Below are 18,738 nucleotides of genomic sequence, written 5' to 3' on the forward strand. Positions count from 1 at the left end.
AAATACTGAGTAACTGTTGAGTAACGTCTGATTTATTTTTTTAACACAACCATTGCATTTCTTTTTTTTTCATTTTATTCTTTATTTCATTCAAAAAAACAAAACAATTCAATACAAATACAAATGTTCCTAACTTGTGAATGAAAAGGGAGCAGAAAGAAGAAGAATCTTATCTGATCTGCCCCTTTCACAAATAACATAAATTAAAAATAATAATAATAAAAAAACAACTAAGTGAATAAAAAAAAACTAAAATAACATTAAAATAAAATTACCGCCGCCACCATTCAAACAGACAAAAGTACAAAATAATCATCTTCAGGATAATTAAATCAATAAAATAATAAATTAAAATAATAAAAAATAGCTTAAATTAAAATAATCTTAAAGCAAATTCAAGTACTTTAATAAATAATAAAATAACAGAATGAAAAATAAATTAAGCAAGTAGTACAAAATTTCCAGCCTTTGTACTTTTCTTTTTTAACCAGAACTAGAACAAACATGAACTCATAGAAACTCTGTGTGTTTGAGTCTGTGTAAATGTGACAAAACATGCAAAAACTAACATTTTTCCCAAAGAATCACCCAGTGATGTCATGAGATTGACGCGTACGTGGATAAAAGGTATAAAAGAAAAGTAACAGCTCAACGTAGCCTAATGTAGCGGAGGAAGAGGAACAGTTTCTCCTTCACAAATCTACTCAAGTAAAAGTAAAAGGTATAGTGATTCAAAACTACTCCTAAAAGTACAAAATGTCCCAAAACTTACTCAAGTAAATGTAACGGAGTAAATGTAACTCGTAACTACCCACCTCTGCATGTGGACCTGCTCTTTCTTTCATTATTAAACATTTCCGTGACATCTACTATTAATTTTCTTGGATTATATTTCACCAACTGTCTCCTACCAGTTTCAATAATGGGTTGGGCATTTTCAACCCAGTTTTTCTAGTTCCAACAGTTTTCTTAGCTGTTTGTTGGCTTTAAGGCAGGCCCTTCTGAAACGGAGAAAGATATTGTTTTTCCTTTTCATCGTGACAGCAGCCCTGTGTGCCTCCTCTAAACACGATTGTTTAAAGAATGAGATGCTCCTCACTGCATCAGTTATGTAAAATAACCTGTCGCTCGGTGAAACATTGATCACAGAAACAATTTTCCACGAGAGGCTCTGATTTATTTGTCAGTTGGATTCAAATACTGACTCTTTTGTTCTGGTAAAGGCGGCACATTTCTGCTGTCCAGAATCCCCCTGTCAAATTTAATCTCGTGCATTTTAATGATGTAGTCCTATATAGTCAGAAAACCTCCAGCACGATCATTTCCTTTGAAGGTTTAGTTTTATTGGATTTCTAGTAGGAATGGGTGATATTTTACCGTTCACGATAAACCGTCAAAACAATTCCCCACGGAAAGAATTTGTCATCTCCCGGAAAGGAAGGAAGGAATATATGAGTCTGAAAGAAAGAAAGAAAGAAAGAAAGAAAGAAAGAAAGAAAGAAAGAAAGAAAGAAAGAAAGAAAGAAAGAAAGAAAGAAAGAAAGAAAGAAAGAAAGAAAGAAAGAAAGAAAGAAAGAAAGAAAGAAAGAAAGAAAGAAAGAAAGAAAGAAATGAGCCAAGAAAGAAAGAAAGAAAGAAATGAGCCAAGAAAGAAAGAAAGAAAGAAATGAGCCAAGAAAGAAAGAAAGAAAGAAAGAAAGAAAGAAATGAGCCAAGAAAGAAAGAAAGAAATGAGCCAAGAAAGAAAGAAAGAAATGAGCCAAGAAAGAAAGAAAGAAATGAGCCAAGAAAGAAAGAAAGAAAGAAATTTATTGATTGATTGATTGATTGTTTATTTCGAACACATAAAAAAAATATAAGATTTTAAAACAAATTCAAAACATACAGAAAAAAAAGCAACAAAAACGTAATAAAAACAGGGCAAAAAAAACAGTGTCCGAAAAGGAGCAGGTTGAAGTAAAACTTATTTAACCCTGCCCCTTTGTTACATCATAAATTAAACATAAATGTTAATAATAAATAGCTGCAATTACCTAATAGGCTACCAATTTTCCCATTAGTTGTGCCTTTGCACCTAACCAGCTAACAAACACCATATTGCCTTAACATAAATCCTCCTCAACCAAATAACTTCCCAGAACTTCCTTTTTGTACCGTTTTTTAAATGGATTTATATTTGTACATTGCTTCAACCCATCACCCAACCCATTCCATAAATCCACTCCAACAACTGAGATACACATGCTTTTCCTTTTAGAATGAAAACATTGTTTTTTGAAATTAAATTTTCCTCTTAAATTATAACCCCCCTCCCTGTCACAAAACATTTTCTGTAGATTCCCTGGAAGTGAATCAGTTCTCGCTTTGAATATGATTTGAAGAGTTTTTAGTTTGACAATGTCCCAGAATTTCAACACATGCGACTTTAAAAACAAATGAGCCTAGAAAGAAAGAAAGAAAGAAATGAGCCTAGAAAGAAAGAAAGAAAGAAAGAAAGAAAGAAAGAAATTAGCCTAGAAAGAAAGAAAGAAATGAGCCTAGAAAGAAAGAAAGAAAGAAATGAGCCTAGAAAGAAAGAAAGAAAGAAATGAGCCTAGAAAGAAAGAAAGAAAGAAAGAAATTAGCCTAGAAAGAAAGAAAGAAATGAGCCTAGAAAGAAACAAAGAAAGAAAGAAATGAGCCAAGAAAGAAAGAAAGAAATGAGCCAAGAAAGAAAGAAAGAAAGAAATGAGCCAAGAAAGAAAGAAAGAAAGAAAGAAAGAAAGAAAGAAAGAAAGAAAGAAAGAAAGAAAGAAAGAAAGAAAGAAAGAAAGAAAGAAAGAAAGAAAGAAAGAAAGAAAGAAAGAAAGAAAGAAAGAAATGAGCCTAGAAAGAAAGAAAGAAATGAGCCTAGAAAGAAAGAAAGAAAGAAAGAAATGAGCCTAGAAAGAAAGAAAGAAATGAGCCTAGAAAGAAAGAAAGAAAGAAAGAAATGAGCCTAGAAAGAAAGAAAGAAAGAAAGAAATGAGCCAAGAAAGAAAGAAAGAAAGAAAGAAAGAAATGAGCCAAGAAAGAAAGAAAGAAAGAAAGAAAGAAAGAAATGAGCCAAGAAAGAAAGAAAGAAAGAAAGAAATGAGCCTAGAAAGAAAGAAAGAAAGAAATGAGCCTAGAAAGAAAGAAAGAAATGAGCCTAGAAAGAAAGAAAGAAATGAGCCTAGAAAGAAAGAAAGAAGGATAAATTCCCGTTGATGACGTTTTTGTATTGCTATTTTTTTATCGTTATCAGGATAAATGCCAGAAATTATCGTGATACATTTTTTAGTCCATACCGCCCATCCCTAATTTGTAGATGTAAAGCTCTAAACGTAAAGGCTCGACACAGCAGTTGAAAACCAAGTAGAGATGGCGATCCTCTTCCACCATCGGAAGATTTCTGTTTCAGACAAGCCATCTTTTTCCTTCACCGTTCCAGCAGAGGAAAGTACAATTCTGACAGACTGGCATTTCTGTGTTTGAACACACTCTTTTCAGCCAGGTTTGATTCAGCAAAGACTTTGAAGTTCCAAAAGAAGAGGGGTTTTTTTCCTCCTCTTCTTCTTCTTCTCTCCCTGAATGACACAAGTGGGTCAGTACTGTCATTCAGCAGAGACTAAAAAAACCAGACTGCAAGATGATGACATACTTGTTTTTCTTTCTTTTTGTGTGTGTGTGTTTGTCTCTACCTGCAGGCCACCCGTCCTGTCTCAAATTCTCTCCCGAGCTCACGATGAGGGTCAAGGCGCTGTGGTGGCAGTGCATCGAATGCAAGACTTGCAGCAGCTGTCAGGATCAAGGAAAAAATGCGGTAAATGGACGAGCAAACATGGCAGAGTGGCAGTCAGACAACATCTTGTTCACTTCAGTGCCAGAAAGTGATGCTGATAAACAACTGGGTTCCAAGAATGAGCTATTTTAGTCCGTCTGGATATGATTTCACACTCCTTTTTTTTTTTTTTTTTCTTGTCAAGTGGGACTTTATTTTAACTGTGAAACAATAATAATATGTTTGCAAGAACATGTGAAAGTTTTATTTTTAAATCAAAAGAGTCCTGTATCTCTGCTATTACAGCACTAATCACACTAACCAACACTTACAGGACTGTCTCAGAAAGTTAGAATATTGTGATAAAGTTCTTTATTTTCTGTAATGCAATAAAAAAAAATAAAAAAAAATGTCATACATTCTGGATTCTTTACAAATCAACTGAAATATTGCAAGCCTTTTATTATTTTAATATTGCTGATTATGGCTTACAGTTTAAGATTAAGATTCCCAGAATATTCAAATTTTTTGATATAGGATATTTGAGTTTTCTTAAGCTGTAAACCAGGGCTGGGCAATTTTGGACAAAAATAAAATCCAGATTTTTTTTTTTTTTCTCTGAAAACCCGATTTTCGATTTCGATTTTTTTTGGTAAAACTACAAAAGACAATGGAATAAATTGTTTCAAATATTTTATCTTTATTTTTAAAGAAAAATAGCAAACAAATTTCCCTATTGGGAATGAAGTGCAATTGAAAGATACTGTAAATCCTCCTTGAGTTTAGTAAAGTGACAACATTTACAATTTTCTTAACCAAACAAAGATGACTAGACGAGCTCTGTCTGTAATGCAGCCAGCTGCAAAAAAGGAAAATCCATTTTCCTTTTTTTTAACATCGTCTTGATTAATAAATCTGATTTAGATTTCAAATCGATTAATCGCACAGCCCTACTGTAATTTTTGATCAGCAAACATAAAATAATAAAAGGCTTGCAATATTTCAGTTGATTTGTAATGAATCCAGAATGTATGACATTTTTGCATTACAGAAAATAAAGGACTTTATCACAATATTCTAATTTTCTGAGACAGTCCTGTATTGACTAAATAAGAGTAGAATTAGTAGCTGAATCAATGGTTTAATAAAGTATCTAAAGCCGGCTGGTTCTTGTGTGCGTCTGCAGGACAACATGTTGTTTTGCGACTCGTGTGACCGGGGCTTCCACATGGAGTGCTGCGATCCTCCCCTCACACGGATGCCAAAAGGTAAGAGAACCGGATTGTCTATTAACTCATTAGCGGCTTGTTTATGGCCTTTTCCCGGTCTCTTCCCTGAGAACTCTTGAGACGCTGTTCTTTGTAACTGTCAGAGTAGATCTGAAGGATTAAAGCATTTCCTGAATTATGTCCAGCTATAATGCCTCACTGTTTAAGTGCTACTAGAGTGGATGTTTCCTAAAGCATGCTGGTACCTGCAGTAGATCTGCTCTCCACTAAGCCTCCCCTATGCACACTATGCTTTGTCTCGTTTTTATTCCCAGGCATGTGGATTTGTCAAATCTGCCAACCCAGGAAAAAGGGAAAGACGCTTTTACATGAAAGGGCGGCACAAATCAAGCGACGATACAGTGCACCGGGACGTCCCAAGAACAGGTAAAGAGCTGCAGATTTAAGCATATCTATCCCCCACAATGAGCTTCTGATAAAGAGAGGGGAACTGGGTGGATTCATGCAACAGTATCAATTAGGGCTGGGACTTGATTGCGTTAATTACGATTAATTTATTACAGAAAAAAAAAATTGATTTAAAGGATTGTAAAAATATTCACCAGTTCAAGAAATTGTATAAAGACAACATAATCAGACAATATGAATTTAACGGGTAAAATATCTTTTGTTGTTTTTTTGTTTTTGGTGTTGTTGGTGAGTTATTTTGTATGTTTTCTTATTTTTTGTTTTGTTTTGTTCATTATTATTATTTTTTTGGTATTATATAAGCAGCGACTGTTAAACAGACGGACAGACCATCTTCATATGTATTTTATTTTTTTGAGAAAGGGGCTTGTAATATAAGGCTTTCTTCTTCTTGCCCCCCTTTTCGATCATGGAATGGAATGTATGTGAACCACCATTTCCATGATACGGAATAAATAAAATTGAAATGAAATGAAAAATAACGCTTTAGGCCCCGTTTCCAGGTAGCAAAAACTGTGGTGTTTTCATGCGTTTTGGCTGTTCGTTTACACGAAAACGAAGCTCAAAGTCACCAAAAAAGATCATTTCTGAAAACTCCGGCCAAAGTGGAGATTTGCAAAAACCTCCGTCTTCACGTTTGCTTGTAAACGGAGAGAAACGGACATTTAAGCTTCGGAACAAACGTCACCAGCGTCATGAGTGCAACCTGTGTTTACAATTTGTTTGGCCACCGTCAATATTTTCTTGTATTTGACCTGTTTTATATTCTAAAGTCACACTTCAAGTTCAAGTCAAGTTCAAGTTAGTTTTATTTGTCAAAACCATATGTACAGGTTTATACATAGGATTCAAAATTGCAATGCTCCCCAGGCCCACAGTGTATATACATTTGGACAAGACAGTGACAATATAGACGTACACTGACAGGACACATAACAATATGTCATTGCAGAAAAACCATAAAAACAAATATAAAAACACAGTACAAGTATAAAAGAACAGACTTCTAGGCGGCTGTGCTATTGGTTAAAAAGTAAAAGTAACTCCACTTCTCTGTCACTCCAAACGAAAGACTCTCGTTCCATCTTGGAAGTAACTGGAAGTTACTCGTGTCATTTGTTGATGTTTTTTTCCAGGATTCTGATTGGCTAGCATGACTTTATCTTTTCGTTACACTGCCCCCTGTAGGTTTGGCTGCTCATAGCACCTTAACTATTATTAGCTATTATTGCAGGTTCCTGGAAATGATGGGATTTCTCAAAACGTAGAGGGGGAAATATCCGTTTTTGAGTCAAAATTTTGAGAAAAAAGTCAACAAGTTTGAGAAAAAAGTCAAAATTTTGAGAAAAAAGTTGAGAAAAAAGTCAAAATTTTGAGAAAAAAGTCACAATTTTGAGAAAGTCAAAATTTTGAGAAAAAAAGTACAAATTTTGAGAAAAAAAGTACAAATTTTGAGAAAAAAAGTAAAAATTTTGAGAAAAAAAAGTACAAATTTTGAGAAAAAAAGTAAAAATTTTGAGAAAAAAAGTAAAAATTTTGAGAAAAAAGTACAAATTTTCAGAAAAAGATGAAATCTTGAGAAAAAAGGGGGTAGGTGGCCGAGAAAAAGACGAAATGTTGAGATGAAAGTAAAAATTTTGAGAGAAAAGTCGAAATTTTGTGGAGAAAAGTCAAAATTTACACCAGCCTTACATACAGGACTGTCTCAGAAAATTGAATATTGTGATAAAGTCCTTTATTTTCTGTAATGCAAAAAATGTCATACATTCTGGATTCATTACAAATCAACTGAAATATTGCAAGCCTTTTATTATTTTAATATTGCTGATCATGGCTTACAGTTTAAGAAAACTCAAATATCCTATCTCAAAAAATCTTAATCTTAAACTGTAAACCATAATTAGCAATATCAAAATAATTTTGGTCCGCGGGTCGAGTTGTGGTCAGGTGTGTGTTACTAGTCAACACAATAGATTCATATTAATAACCCAATATCGCGATACACTTTGTCACCTCCACCACACATATCGTGACGTTTTTGTATCGCGAAATTTCGTGGCACGATATATTACACCCCTACTTCTAACCCGTACTTAACCAGACTCCCGTCTTCCTCCCCAGGCCGGGCCGGCCCTTCAAGAAGCTGGGGGGCCGCGGCCGGAGAAAGCGCTCCACCTCGGCCCACTCTTCTTCCAGCTCGTCCTGCGAGGGCTATCCCGGCGACGACCGGCTGCTCTTCTCCATGCGCGGGGACGACGAGCACTCGAGTGGCAGCCTTCGCTTCAACAACAAGACCAAGGGCCTCATCGACGCCCTCACAAAGTTCTTCACGCCGTCGCCAGAAGGCCGTAAGGCCCGGCAGGAGGTGGTGGACTACTCGCAGCAGTGCCGCATTCGGAAAAAGGCCAATAGGAAAGACGGAGATGATAGAGGAGGTAAGGATGGGATCAGCACAGACGGCCCGGTGAAGTTAAATAATAAGACAAACGTATGTAGAAATTGCGAAAAACATTACATTACAAACCATGCAGATTGGAATATAATCAAACATGCTCCAGCAAACATGGAAATTTACTTTTATTAACTTAACTAAACATAAAATAAAGTAAGAAGCAAGTTTCCCACATATACAGAAATCTGCTCCTGGATAAATCAGACACTTTTTATATCAACCCTTGTACCGTGTTAGGGTCAAAATGACCTAATTCTCCTGTTCCTTCTTTCCTACTGCTCTCTCCTTCCTTCCTTCCTTCCTTCCTTCCTTCCTTCCTTCCTTCCTTCCTTCCTTCCTTCCTTCCTTCCTTCCTTCCTTCCTTCCTTCCTTCCTTCCTTCCTTCCTTCCTTCCTTCCTTCCTCCTTTCCTTCCTTCTTTTCTCCCCTAGTACATTCTTTCCTTGTTTTCTCCTTTCCTTCATTCCTTCTTTCCTCCCTTCCTTCTTTCCTCCCTTCCTTCCTTCCTTCCTTCCTTCTTTCCTCCCTTCCTTCCTTCCTTCCTTCCTTCATTCTTTCCTCCCTTCCTTCCTTCTTTCCTCCCTTCCTTCCTTCCTTCCTTCCTTCCTTCTTTCCTCCCTTCTTTCCTTCTTTCCTCCCTTCATTCCTTCCTTCCTTCATTCCTTCTTTCCTTCCTTCCTTCCTTCCTTCCTTCCTTCATTCCTTCTTTCCTTCCTTCCTTCCTTCCTTCCTTCCTTCTTTCTTTCCTCCCTTCCTTTCCTCCCTTCCTTCCTCCCTTCCTTTCCTCCCTTCCTTCATTCCTTCCTTCTTTCCTCCCTTCCTTCCTTCTTTTTTCCCTTCCTCCCTTCCTTCCTTCCTTCTTTCCTCCCTTCTTTCCTTCTTTCCTCCCTTCCTTCCTTCCTTCCTTCCTTCCTTCCTTCTTTCCTTCCTTCCTTCTTTCCTTCCTTCCTACCTCCCTTCTTTCCTTCCTTCCTTCTTTCTTTTCTCCCTTCTTCTTTCCCTTCTTTCCTTCCTTCTTTCTTTCCTCCCTTCCTTTCCTCCCTTCTTTCCTTCCTTTTCTCCATCCCTTCCTTCCTTCCTTCCTTCTTTCCTCCCTTCCTTCCTTCCTTCTTTCCTCCCTTCCTTCCTTCTTTTTTCCCTTCCTTCCTTCTTTCCTCCCTTCCTTCCTTCCTTCCTTCCTTCTTTCCTCCCTTCCTTCTTTTTTTCCCTTCCTTCCTCCCTTCCTCCCTTCCTTCCTTCCTTCCTTCCGTCCTTCCTCCCTTCTTTCCTCCCTTCTTTCCTTCCTTCTTTCTTTCCTCCCTTCTTCCATTCCTCCTTCCTTGACAGCAAAAGGGTTAAAAACAAATGGGAGCTGGAGTTAAATATTATAATTGAAGAAGGGGAATGGGGGAAACGATGGGACGTCATAAAGGCATCAATAGTAATATGTGGAAGGAGTTTGACTGGAAGATGAAGACTAGGTTCTTTAACGCCCTCTGTGGTCTCTAAATGTTCAAATAACCCAGCGGTTAATAAACTGCTGGAGAAAATGTGGAGGGATTGGCCACCACTCATATATATTTTGGGATTGCCCAATGATATTGCCTTTTTGGAAGGGGTTAAAGAGTGAGATACAGTTATGGGAATTAATATACTATTCACCCCAAGTCAGTTTCTTTTAGATCCGACTCCTGAAGGCAGTTACACAAGGGACATGTACAACATTTACTCTTGATGACTGCTGGGAAAATGGTGACAATAAAGTGGTTGAATACACAGTGGAAACAGAAGGAGGTTTATGGAATGGAGGCTTTAACTGCTCCATTACAATTAAGGTCTGATGTTTTTGAGAGGAGATGGCTCTATTGCAAGGTCCGGGGTACGCGTCCATTTATTTATTTATTTATTATTTTTCATTTATCAATTTTATTCAACTTTCTAGACCCCACTGGGCCCATTTTGTTACTGTCTTTAACGCCTTCATGTATATTCTGTGATGTTGTCAAGGAATGTCTGTAATAAATAATAAAAATAAATAAAAATTAAGTTTAACCCTTGTACTGTCTTTGGGTCAAAATGACCTAATTCTCCTATCCTTCTTTCCTCTTGCTCTCTCCTTCCTTCCTTCCTTCCTTCCTTCCTTCCTTCCTTCCTTCCTTCCTTCCTTCCTTCCTTCCTTCCTTCCTTCCTTCCTTCCTTCTTTCCGTCCTTTCTCCCCTTGTACATTCTTTCCTTGTTTTCTTCTTTCCTTCCTTCCTTCTTTCCTCCCTTCCTTCCTTATTTCCTTCTTTCCTTCCTTCCTTCTTTTCTCCATCCCTTCCTTCATTCTTTTTTCCCTTCCTTCCCTTATTTCCTTCCTTCCTTCTTTTCTCCATCCCTTCGTTCCTTCCTTCTTTCCTCCCTTCTTTCCTTCCTTCCTTCCTTCCTTCCTTCCTTCCTTCCTTCCTTCCTTCCTTCTTTCCTTCCTTCCTTCATTCTTTTTTCCCTTCCTTCTTTCCTACCTTCTTTCCTTCCTTCCTTCCTTCCTTCCTTCTTTCCTTCCTTCTTTCCTTCCTTCCTTCCTTCTTTCCTCCCTTCCTTCCTTCCTTCCTTCTTTCCTTCCTTCTTTCCTTCCTTCCTTCCTTCATTCCTCCCTTCCTTCTTTCCTTCCTCCCTTCCTTCATTCCTCCCTTCCTTCTTTTTTTCCTTCCTTCCTTCCTTCCTTCCTTCCTTCCTTCCTTCCTTCCTTCCTTCCTTCCTTCCTTCCTTCCTCCTGCTCTCTCCTTCCTTTTCCCTTCTTTCCTTCCTTCCTTCCTTCCTTCCTTCCTTCTCCCTTCTTTCCTTCCTTCCTTCCTTCCTTCCTTCCTTCCTTCCTTCCGTCCTTCCTTCCTTCCTTCCTTCTTTCCTCCCTCCCTTCCTTCCTTCCTTCCTTCCTTCCTTCTTTTCTCCCTTCCTTCCTTCCTTTCTTCTTTCTTTTCTCCCTTCCTTCCTTCCTTCCTTCCTTTCTCCCTTCCTTCCTTCCTTCCTTTCTTCTTTCTTTCCTCCCTTCCTTTCCTCCCTCCTTTCCTTCCTTCCTTCTTTTCTTCCTTCCTTCCTTCCTTCCTTCCTTCCTTCTTTCCTTCCGTCCTTCCTTCCTTCTTTCCTCCCTCCCTTCATTCTTTTTTTCCTTCCTTCCTTCCTTCCTTCCTTCCTTCCTTCCTTCTTTTCTCCCTTCCTTCCTTCCTCCCTTCCTTCCTTCCTTCCTTCCTTCCTTCCTTCCTCCTGCTCTCTCCTTCCTTTTCCCTTCCTTCCTTCCTTCCTTCCTTCTCCCTTCTTTCCTTCCGTCCTTCCTTCCTTCCTTCTTTCCTCCCTCCCTTCATTCTTTTTTTCCTTCCTTCCTTCCTTCCTTCCTTCCTTCCTTCCTTCCTTCCTTCCTTCCTTCCTTCCTTCTTTTCTCCCTTCCTTCCTTCCTTTCTTCTTTCTTTTCTCCCTTCCTTCCTTCCTTCCTTCCTTCCTTCTTTCCTCCCTTCATTCCTTCTTTCCTCCCTTCCTTCATTCCTTCCTTCCTTCTTTCCTTCCTTCTTTCCTCCCTTCCTTCTTTCCTTCCTTCCTTCCTTCTTTCCTCCCTTCCTTCATTCCTCCTTTCCTTCCTTCCTTCCTTCTTTCCTCCCTTCCTTCCTTCCTTCTGTCCTTCCTTTCTTCATTCCTTCTTTCCTTCTTTTCTCCCTCCCTTCTTCCCTTCCTCCTTCCTTGACCTGAAGACAGCACAAGGGTTAAAAAGAAAAAGAGAGATTGTGAAAAACATCATCTTTGTAGTTGTGAAATACAGTGAAGTGTTGAATGTTCATGTGAATTGATTGTGCTTTAGTACCAGCTCTGACGCTGGATTTGCATTCACATCCGCTGCGTTTTTTCCTTCCTCAGACAATCAGGACGGCAGCGACTGGCGTGACGAAGATGAAAAACTGCCCGGGCACGAGAACCTGACGGAAAAAGACATCGAACTGTTCAGACGTATCCAGGAGCTGGCGCTACAGGTACACGGATACAGAGGTGTCAAGTAACGAAGTACAAATACTTCGTTACCTTACTTAAGTAGAAATTTTGGTTATCTATACTTCACTGGAGTAATTATTTTTCAGACGACTTTTTACTTTTACTCCTTACATTTTCACACAATTATCTGTACTTTTTACTCCTTACATTTTAAAAACAGCCTCGTTACTCTATTTCATTTCGGCCTTTAATAAAAACTATCCAGTTAAATTGCTCCATCCGGATAGAGTGAATTTGGTTGTGGTTGTTTCAGATGTTCTTGTCCAGTTTTGTTCTTACATCCGTTCCCTCAGATTCCTGCAACTAAACTTGGATGTACATTCCAATAAAGGTTAGGATAAATGATAACATGAACATGAAGTTTGACTTTTTGCACCATTACAATACTTATAGACAACTAGTCATCATATCTGCTGCTCTCTGAAACACATGTTAATGCTCAATAGTACACATATATGCTTCTTTAATATATTTACATTATACTAAGATACATTCATTTTCAATGGCTTTTGTCCTTAATGGCTTTTCCCCTCTTACATTACTTTTACACTTTAAGTAGTTTTGAAACCAGTACTTTTATACTTTAACTTGAGTAAAAAACTTGAGTTGATACTTCAACTTCTACAGAGTATTTTTAAACTCTAGTATCTATACTTCTACCTGAGTAATGAATGTGAATACTGAAGACACCTCTGCACGGACACTGCTCATCATTCTCTAGCCTTCAGCGGCCGTAGAGAAGCTAAAAAAGATGGTGAGGTAAGACTGGCTTAGCACGGTAACCTGGGAGTGACCTGGGAACATCCGCCGGCCCGGACTGTCACGTGAACGCAGTCAGAATCAGAAAGCAGAGTGAGCAGCCGGCGGTTTGTAAGAGGTGAAGCTGTTGGCTTGAATTTTTCTCCAGGAAAGCTTGCACCTCCGTGGGTGGAAAAGTCAATGAGCTGTGAGATCGTACGAGTTCCAGCGGTGAAAAGTAATTGATTCTGCATAGAGAAACTGACAGATTCAGCACGGATATTAAAATTGTCCGGGGCGGCGGATGTCGCGGACGGAGGCTGGAGCCGGATGATAAATGCAGAATATATCGGGGGTCAGAAGTTTGAGTTTTTGAGTTTTGAGGGACCAGTAAATGCAAATGAAAAGGGGGTGATTGGAGGACAAAAGCCACAGCGTATCCGCTGCTGTAAATTTGCTTGAACTTTACATTCTCCCAGTGATTGATGGCGACGCGTGCTCCGTGACTGCAAGGGCAGGGCTGGTTAGTCCAAACACATCCAGGAGTGGACGGGCGATCCGTCACGTCTCACATAAACTTTAGTGTCAGTCCCTTACAGGTTTGCCAGTAGTTAGAGAGTAAACATCAATTCACTTCCTTAATGTTAAAGGCAGTAAAGTGGCCAGACAGGGGGAGTTTTGCTGGCATCACGGGAGTCATTTTGAAACGCTCTTACATCCTCACTGGAATTCCCACAGTAGTACCAAAGTGTTTGATCCTGGCAAGGCAGTTATTGAACTGTGAAAAAGCTGATTATCGTGGCTGAGCAGCAGTAAAGTGGAGGACGTGATCGTCATGAACTGCAGCCGGGGATGTTGACACCGGTCTGTAAAGAGGCAGTGTGTTGTGACTGATCCACTCCCAGCTAGGGCTGGCGATATGGACCAAAAGTCATATCTGGATATTTTCTAGCTGAATGGCGATACTCGATATATATCGATATTTTTTCTGTGCCATAATTGGGGTTTCCCCCAAAGCATTATAGCATAGCATCTCTGTTAGCATCTCTGTTAGCTTCATTTATTCTGAGGCAAACCCTTAAAAAAACAGTCAGTTTTAATACAAAGCCTCGTGCCAAATGTCACACAGGTTCCTTTATTAACAGAGGTCTGCACAATATCAACATGTATAAAACAAATGAAATAAAAATAAACTGCCTGCATATATAGAATAAAAATGCTTCTTGAATAAAATAAAACAAATATCCCTTTCCTGCATAACAATTAAATTAAAATACACTGTGCAATTAATACAATGTAGACAGTAACAGGCAGACTTTTCCACTGAGGTTGACAGTTGTGCAAATAACAAAAAATTTGTGCAAATCTCAAATAAAACATTCAAGTCAATTTGTCACAAAATAAGCTATATCAAAATCATAAAAAAAAAAAAAAAAAAATGTAATTTTATTTTTTTTATTATTTTATTTTTTTAATAAACGATATTGTCTCGTACCATATCGCGTTTGAAAATATATCGATATATATTAAAATCTTGATATATCGCCCAGCCCTACTCCCAGCTCATTTCTGCAGGTAGCCTGGTCTTTGAGCGGCCAAAACGTTCCTGCGTGTTTCTGGATCTGCTCGTGTGTGTCGTCCGTCTACTCGGTCAGGGGTTAGGAAGTACGGTCGTCCCGATCAGGATTTTTTAACTCCCGAACACTTAAGTTTGAGTTTCTGCCGATCCCGATTTTTCCCGATCCAATCACTTTTTGTGGCTCCCGGTACATTTCCGATACTTTTTCCCCAATCGGATACATTTTGGCAATGAATTAAAGGAAAATAAAAGAGGACTAAAACTTAGGCCTGTGTTGAAAAAATCGATTTTCTGATTCTAAATCGATTCTCATATTAATTCCTAAAAATCGATTTGTATGTCTAAAGATTTATTTTTTGTTGATTATTTATTTATTTATTTATTTTTTTCTCATTACATTTTTTCCTGGTGAACTTTAATCCCAGTAGTTTTGAAAACTCCTGAACTAAATGAACTTTTCTTTAGAGAAAATGCTGGACATTTCAGCTTAAATTTCTAAATGTTATATTAGTTCAATGAAGTTCATATTATCTATATTTACTATAGCTTGTTTGGTTTCTCTGTTATCGGACATGGTTTGTCATGAAATACCTGAAAAATGCCGGTGCTTCATGTCCAGCTGTGTCTGGTGACAGAATAAATCAGACAAGCTAAAATAATTAGTTTACTGCTTGAGCTGTTGCAATTTCTTTCTTTTTTTGCACTTTAAATGGATATTGAAATGCCTATTTGAGTTATTTATTTCTTAGTTATTTCACAATATTTATTGTGAAATTATTATTTCAATAGTTATTTTACAGTCATATAATCCAGGCAACACTAACCCAAATCAATATCGAATGGAATCAAATGGTGATAATCGATTCTGAATCTTAAGAATCGGAATCGAATCGATTCTTGACATTTGAATCAATACCCAGCTCTACTAAAACTCAAATTATCCCAAGTTTCTGTTATTGTCCACTGGAGAACAACATGGACATTTATTTCAACAAAGCTTATCAGCTTTGGTGCCACAAAATTTAAAAACATGAAATTGTAAACTAAAACAAAAAGTGCAGAATAGTGCAATAACAGAAATAAATAAATTTAACTTCAAAAGAGGTAGTTGAACGACATCCAGTCAAACTCACAAACACAAGAAAATTAAAATACTTTTTGGCTTAACCTTAGTGCAACATTCTGAATGGATGAAATGAAGCAGCAGCTTAATGAACATGAACAGATAGAACATTTCACAATTCAAACATGGAAACAATGTTAGTTTCGCTTACTTCGTCCCTTCCGGCCGCCGACCGGAAGTGACGTTAAATGCAACGATATATATAAAACGATTTACCGTATTTTCCGCACTATAAGGTGCACCTAAAAGCCTTTAATTTTCTCAAAAACCGGCAGTGCGCCTTATAATGCAGTGCGCGTTATTTTAGGCCTGTGTTGAAAAAATCGATTCTCATATTAATTCCTAAAAATCGATTCTTATGTCTAAAGATCGATTTTTTTTTTTTTTTTCTTCCCCCCCCCCCCCCCCCCCCCCATAATTTTCACCAGGTGAACTTTGATCCCAGTAGTCGGACACACAGTTTGTCATGACACTTCTGTAAAATGCCAGGTGCTTCATGGCAATATGTGTGCGTGGTGACGGAATAAATTAGATAAGCTAAAATGATTTGTTTACTGCATGAACTGTTGCAATTTCTTTCTTTATTGCACTTTAAATGGATATTGAAAGGCCTGTTTGAGTTATTTATTTCTTAGTTATTTCACAATAATTATTGTGAAATTATTATTTCACTAGTTATTTTACAGTCATATAATTCAGGCAACAGCTCAAAAAACATTTTAAATAACACTAAGCCAAATCAATATCGAATCGAATCATGATAATCGAATCGGAATCGAATCGATTCTTGACATTTGAATAGATACCCAGCCCTACCTTATACATGATCATTACGGTAATTTCTGTTGCTGTAGTCAGGGGGATTGTGGGTAATGTAGTTGGTGTCGCCGAGGTAACGGCGCTAAAAACGTCAGGAATCGTCACAGACGTTCAAGACGACAGCAGCGACGCTGACTCGCATAATGGAGACTTTGACGAGACGGAGCAAAGCTGGTTTTTATTTTGTTAATAAAGTTTGACATACGGTACTTTTCTTCTTTTTTTTTTTTTTTTTTTTTTGCATTTGCTGTAGGATTTTGTAGCATTTCCTGTAGCGCAGCTCCATCAGGTAGATACGTAACTCAACCCCAGCCACTATAGTCGGTATTTCACCATATATTTAGTGCGCCTTATAGTGCGGAAATACGGTAATATATATTAAAAACATTAATAACTAGGTATGTCCCGATACGTTTTTGGCCGATATCGATGTTTTGAAAATGCCGTGATCGGGCCTGATCAGTCAATCGATCGGGACAACACTATTAGAAAGCTCAACTTAACCCGAGACATCTCTCCCTCCCTTTCCCTTCTCTTCTCTTGTGTTTTCCCCCACACAGAAAGTCGGGGTGACGGGTCCACCGGACCCGCAGATGCGATGTCCGTCAGTCATTGAGTTTGGCAAGTTTGAGATCCAGACGTGGTATTCATCTCCCTACCCGCAGGAATACAGCAGGTAAGATAACGCACTGAAACATCCAGCTCTGGACTCTGTCCTGCTCGTACGTACAAACAAACGCCCCAAAACTTAATGGAGTCCGTTATGAAGCGTATTTGTTGGATCATGTACTTTGGCAGGTGACCAGCCCAAAACCTGTCAGGTGTAATTAACTGTCAGGGATCGACTTGTTTCACACGGTTTAAAACGCACCACCACTTTTCACTCTTCTGTTGATCATCATCATTTATTTTAACTCACGACCGTGATCACATGGTACGGAGCAAAAGAACACAAACATTTGTACATTTATAGCAAGTGGCGGACTGTACAGGTTCAACTAAAATACTCAATTTGGCAAAATAAAAATCATTTAAACAGAGGAAGGACATTCTTCAAAAAGGTGCCTAATTTATAAATAACATTTAACTTATTCGATTGAAGTAACAAAATCAATTTAAACATAGATGGTCGGTTTGTATAATACTTTGGTAAATATTTTTGTCTGACATTCATTATATTTACATTTTTACATTCAAACAAAATATGAAACTCATCTCCAATACGGTTGACGTTACAGAGTTACAGAATATCTGACTTCTATCTAGACCAGGGGGGTCAAACTCATTTTGTTTGGCGGGCCAGATTTGACCAATTTTTTTTTCGCAGGCCGCACGCTCAAAATAACAAAAACGGTGCGAACATTTTTTTTTCAAATTTTTTTTTTTTTACTATTGTTATCTAATCCAATATCAGTTTAGTTAATTTTAAAGGAAATATGCACTTTGTTTACACTCTAATTATGTAAAATATATTTCTTCAGGATCTTTTCTTGAAATTTCTCGTTTTTTTTTCAAATTATGAAATATTTAATATCATTTTATAAAGATAAACAGAAACAAGTATGTTTTTTTTATATTTGGCTTTTTTATAGGAAATTTAATTAAAAGCAAAATCTTTCTTATTACATCCGAGAGTGTTTCTTTTTGATTTAGAGATTTTTCCAGTACAATTACGTGTGTTTATATTTAAAAATTGGCGCGGATATTTACGCCAGTGTGCCGAAAAAGTCAGCACTTTTTTGACTGTTTTTCTTTGTCACTATCCTCGTATTCAAAACTCTCAAAATTCTCAGAATAAATATCTTCTATCATCTTTTTTAGCAGTGATATTTTTCCTGCGAAAATATATAATAGTAGTCAGTTAATAAAAATAAACGACCGTCTACAAAGGAATAAAATCGGCAAATGCATTCTAGAAAACTAAAAAAATTTCGAAAACTGCTCTCTTTGTGCAATAACGATGGATTTGTAGAAGAAATATATTATCGGATATGCTGCGATTCATGGCAATTATTTATGCCTTCCTTTTTAGTAAATTAACATTTCATTTTTTTGCGTTGGAAACTTCTCGCAGGCCGCACATTTGACACCCCTTTATTATTATAATAATAATAATAACCTTTATACCTTCCAGTGACTTTTGGGATTCTGCTGTTATTCATCCTAAAATTCCAAATGGCCTGTCTATACTTTTGATTTTGACACAATAAGTTCTGTTCTAGCTTAAACTCTTGCTTAAACTCTACATAAATATCTCATGATGTTCATCCTATAGAGTTCACTTCTCCATTGAGCTTCACTTCCCTTCTCCTTCTCTTTTTCAGACTACCCAAGCTCTACTTGTGCGAGTTCTGCCTACGCTACATGAAAAGTCGCAGCATCCTCTACCAGCACATGAAGAAATGCAACTGGTTCCACCCACCTGCCAACGAGATCTACAGGAAGGATGAGGTGTCTGTGTTTGAGGTGAGGAGGTGCAATTCAAAGAACGAGAAAAAGATGAAGTATCTGAATGATAGAAGATGCTGCAACACCGAGGGGGCAGGCCACGGATGAA

General features: G+C 37.7%; 1 protein-coding gene across 2 annotated transcripts in view; it reads left to right on the forward strand.

Moving 5' to 3' along the window:
• Positions 1 to 18,738, forward strand: part of kat6a (K(lysine) acetyltransferase 6A) — a 74,135-nt gene that overhangs the window by 35,928 nt on the left and 19,469 nt on the right. For both annotated transcript variants that reach the window (XM_061730353.1, XM_061730354.1), the window contains exons 4-10: positions 3,708 to 3,823; positions 4,968 to 5,049; positions 5,325 to 5,436; positions 7,600 to 7,913; positions 11,791 to 11,903; positions 16,742 to 16,857; positions 18,506 to 18,647. In XM_061730353.1, coding sequence (XP_061586337.1) covers positions 3,708 to 3,823; positions 4,968 to 5,049; positions 5,325 to 5,436; positions 7,600 to 7,913; positions 11,791 to 11,903; positions 16,742 to 16,857; positions 18,506 to 18,647 — 995 coding nt within the window. The remainder of the gene's footprint in view (positions 1 to 3,707; positions 3,824 to 4,967; positions 5,050 to 5,324; positions 5,437 to 7,599; positions 7,914 to 11,790; positions 11,904 to 16,741; positions 16,858 to 18,505; positions 18,648 to 18,738) is intronic.

Source organism: Cololabis saira, chromosome 9, assembly GCF_033807715.1.
Source record: "Cololabis saira isolate AMF1-May2022 chromosome 9, fColSai1.1, whole genome shotgun sequence".
Lineage (NCBI taxonomy): Eukaryota > Metazoa > Chordata > Actinopteri > Beloniformes > Belonidae > Cololabis > Cololabis saira.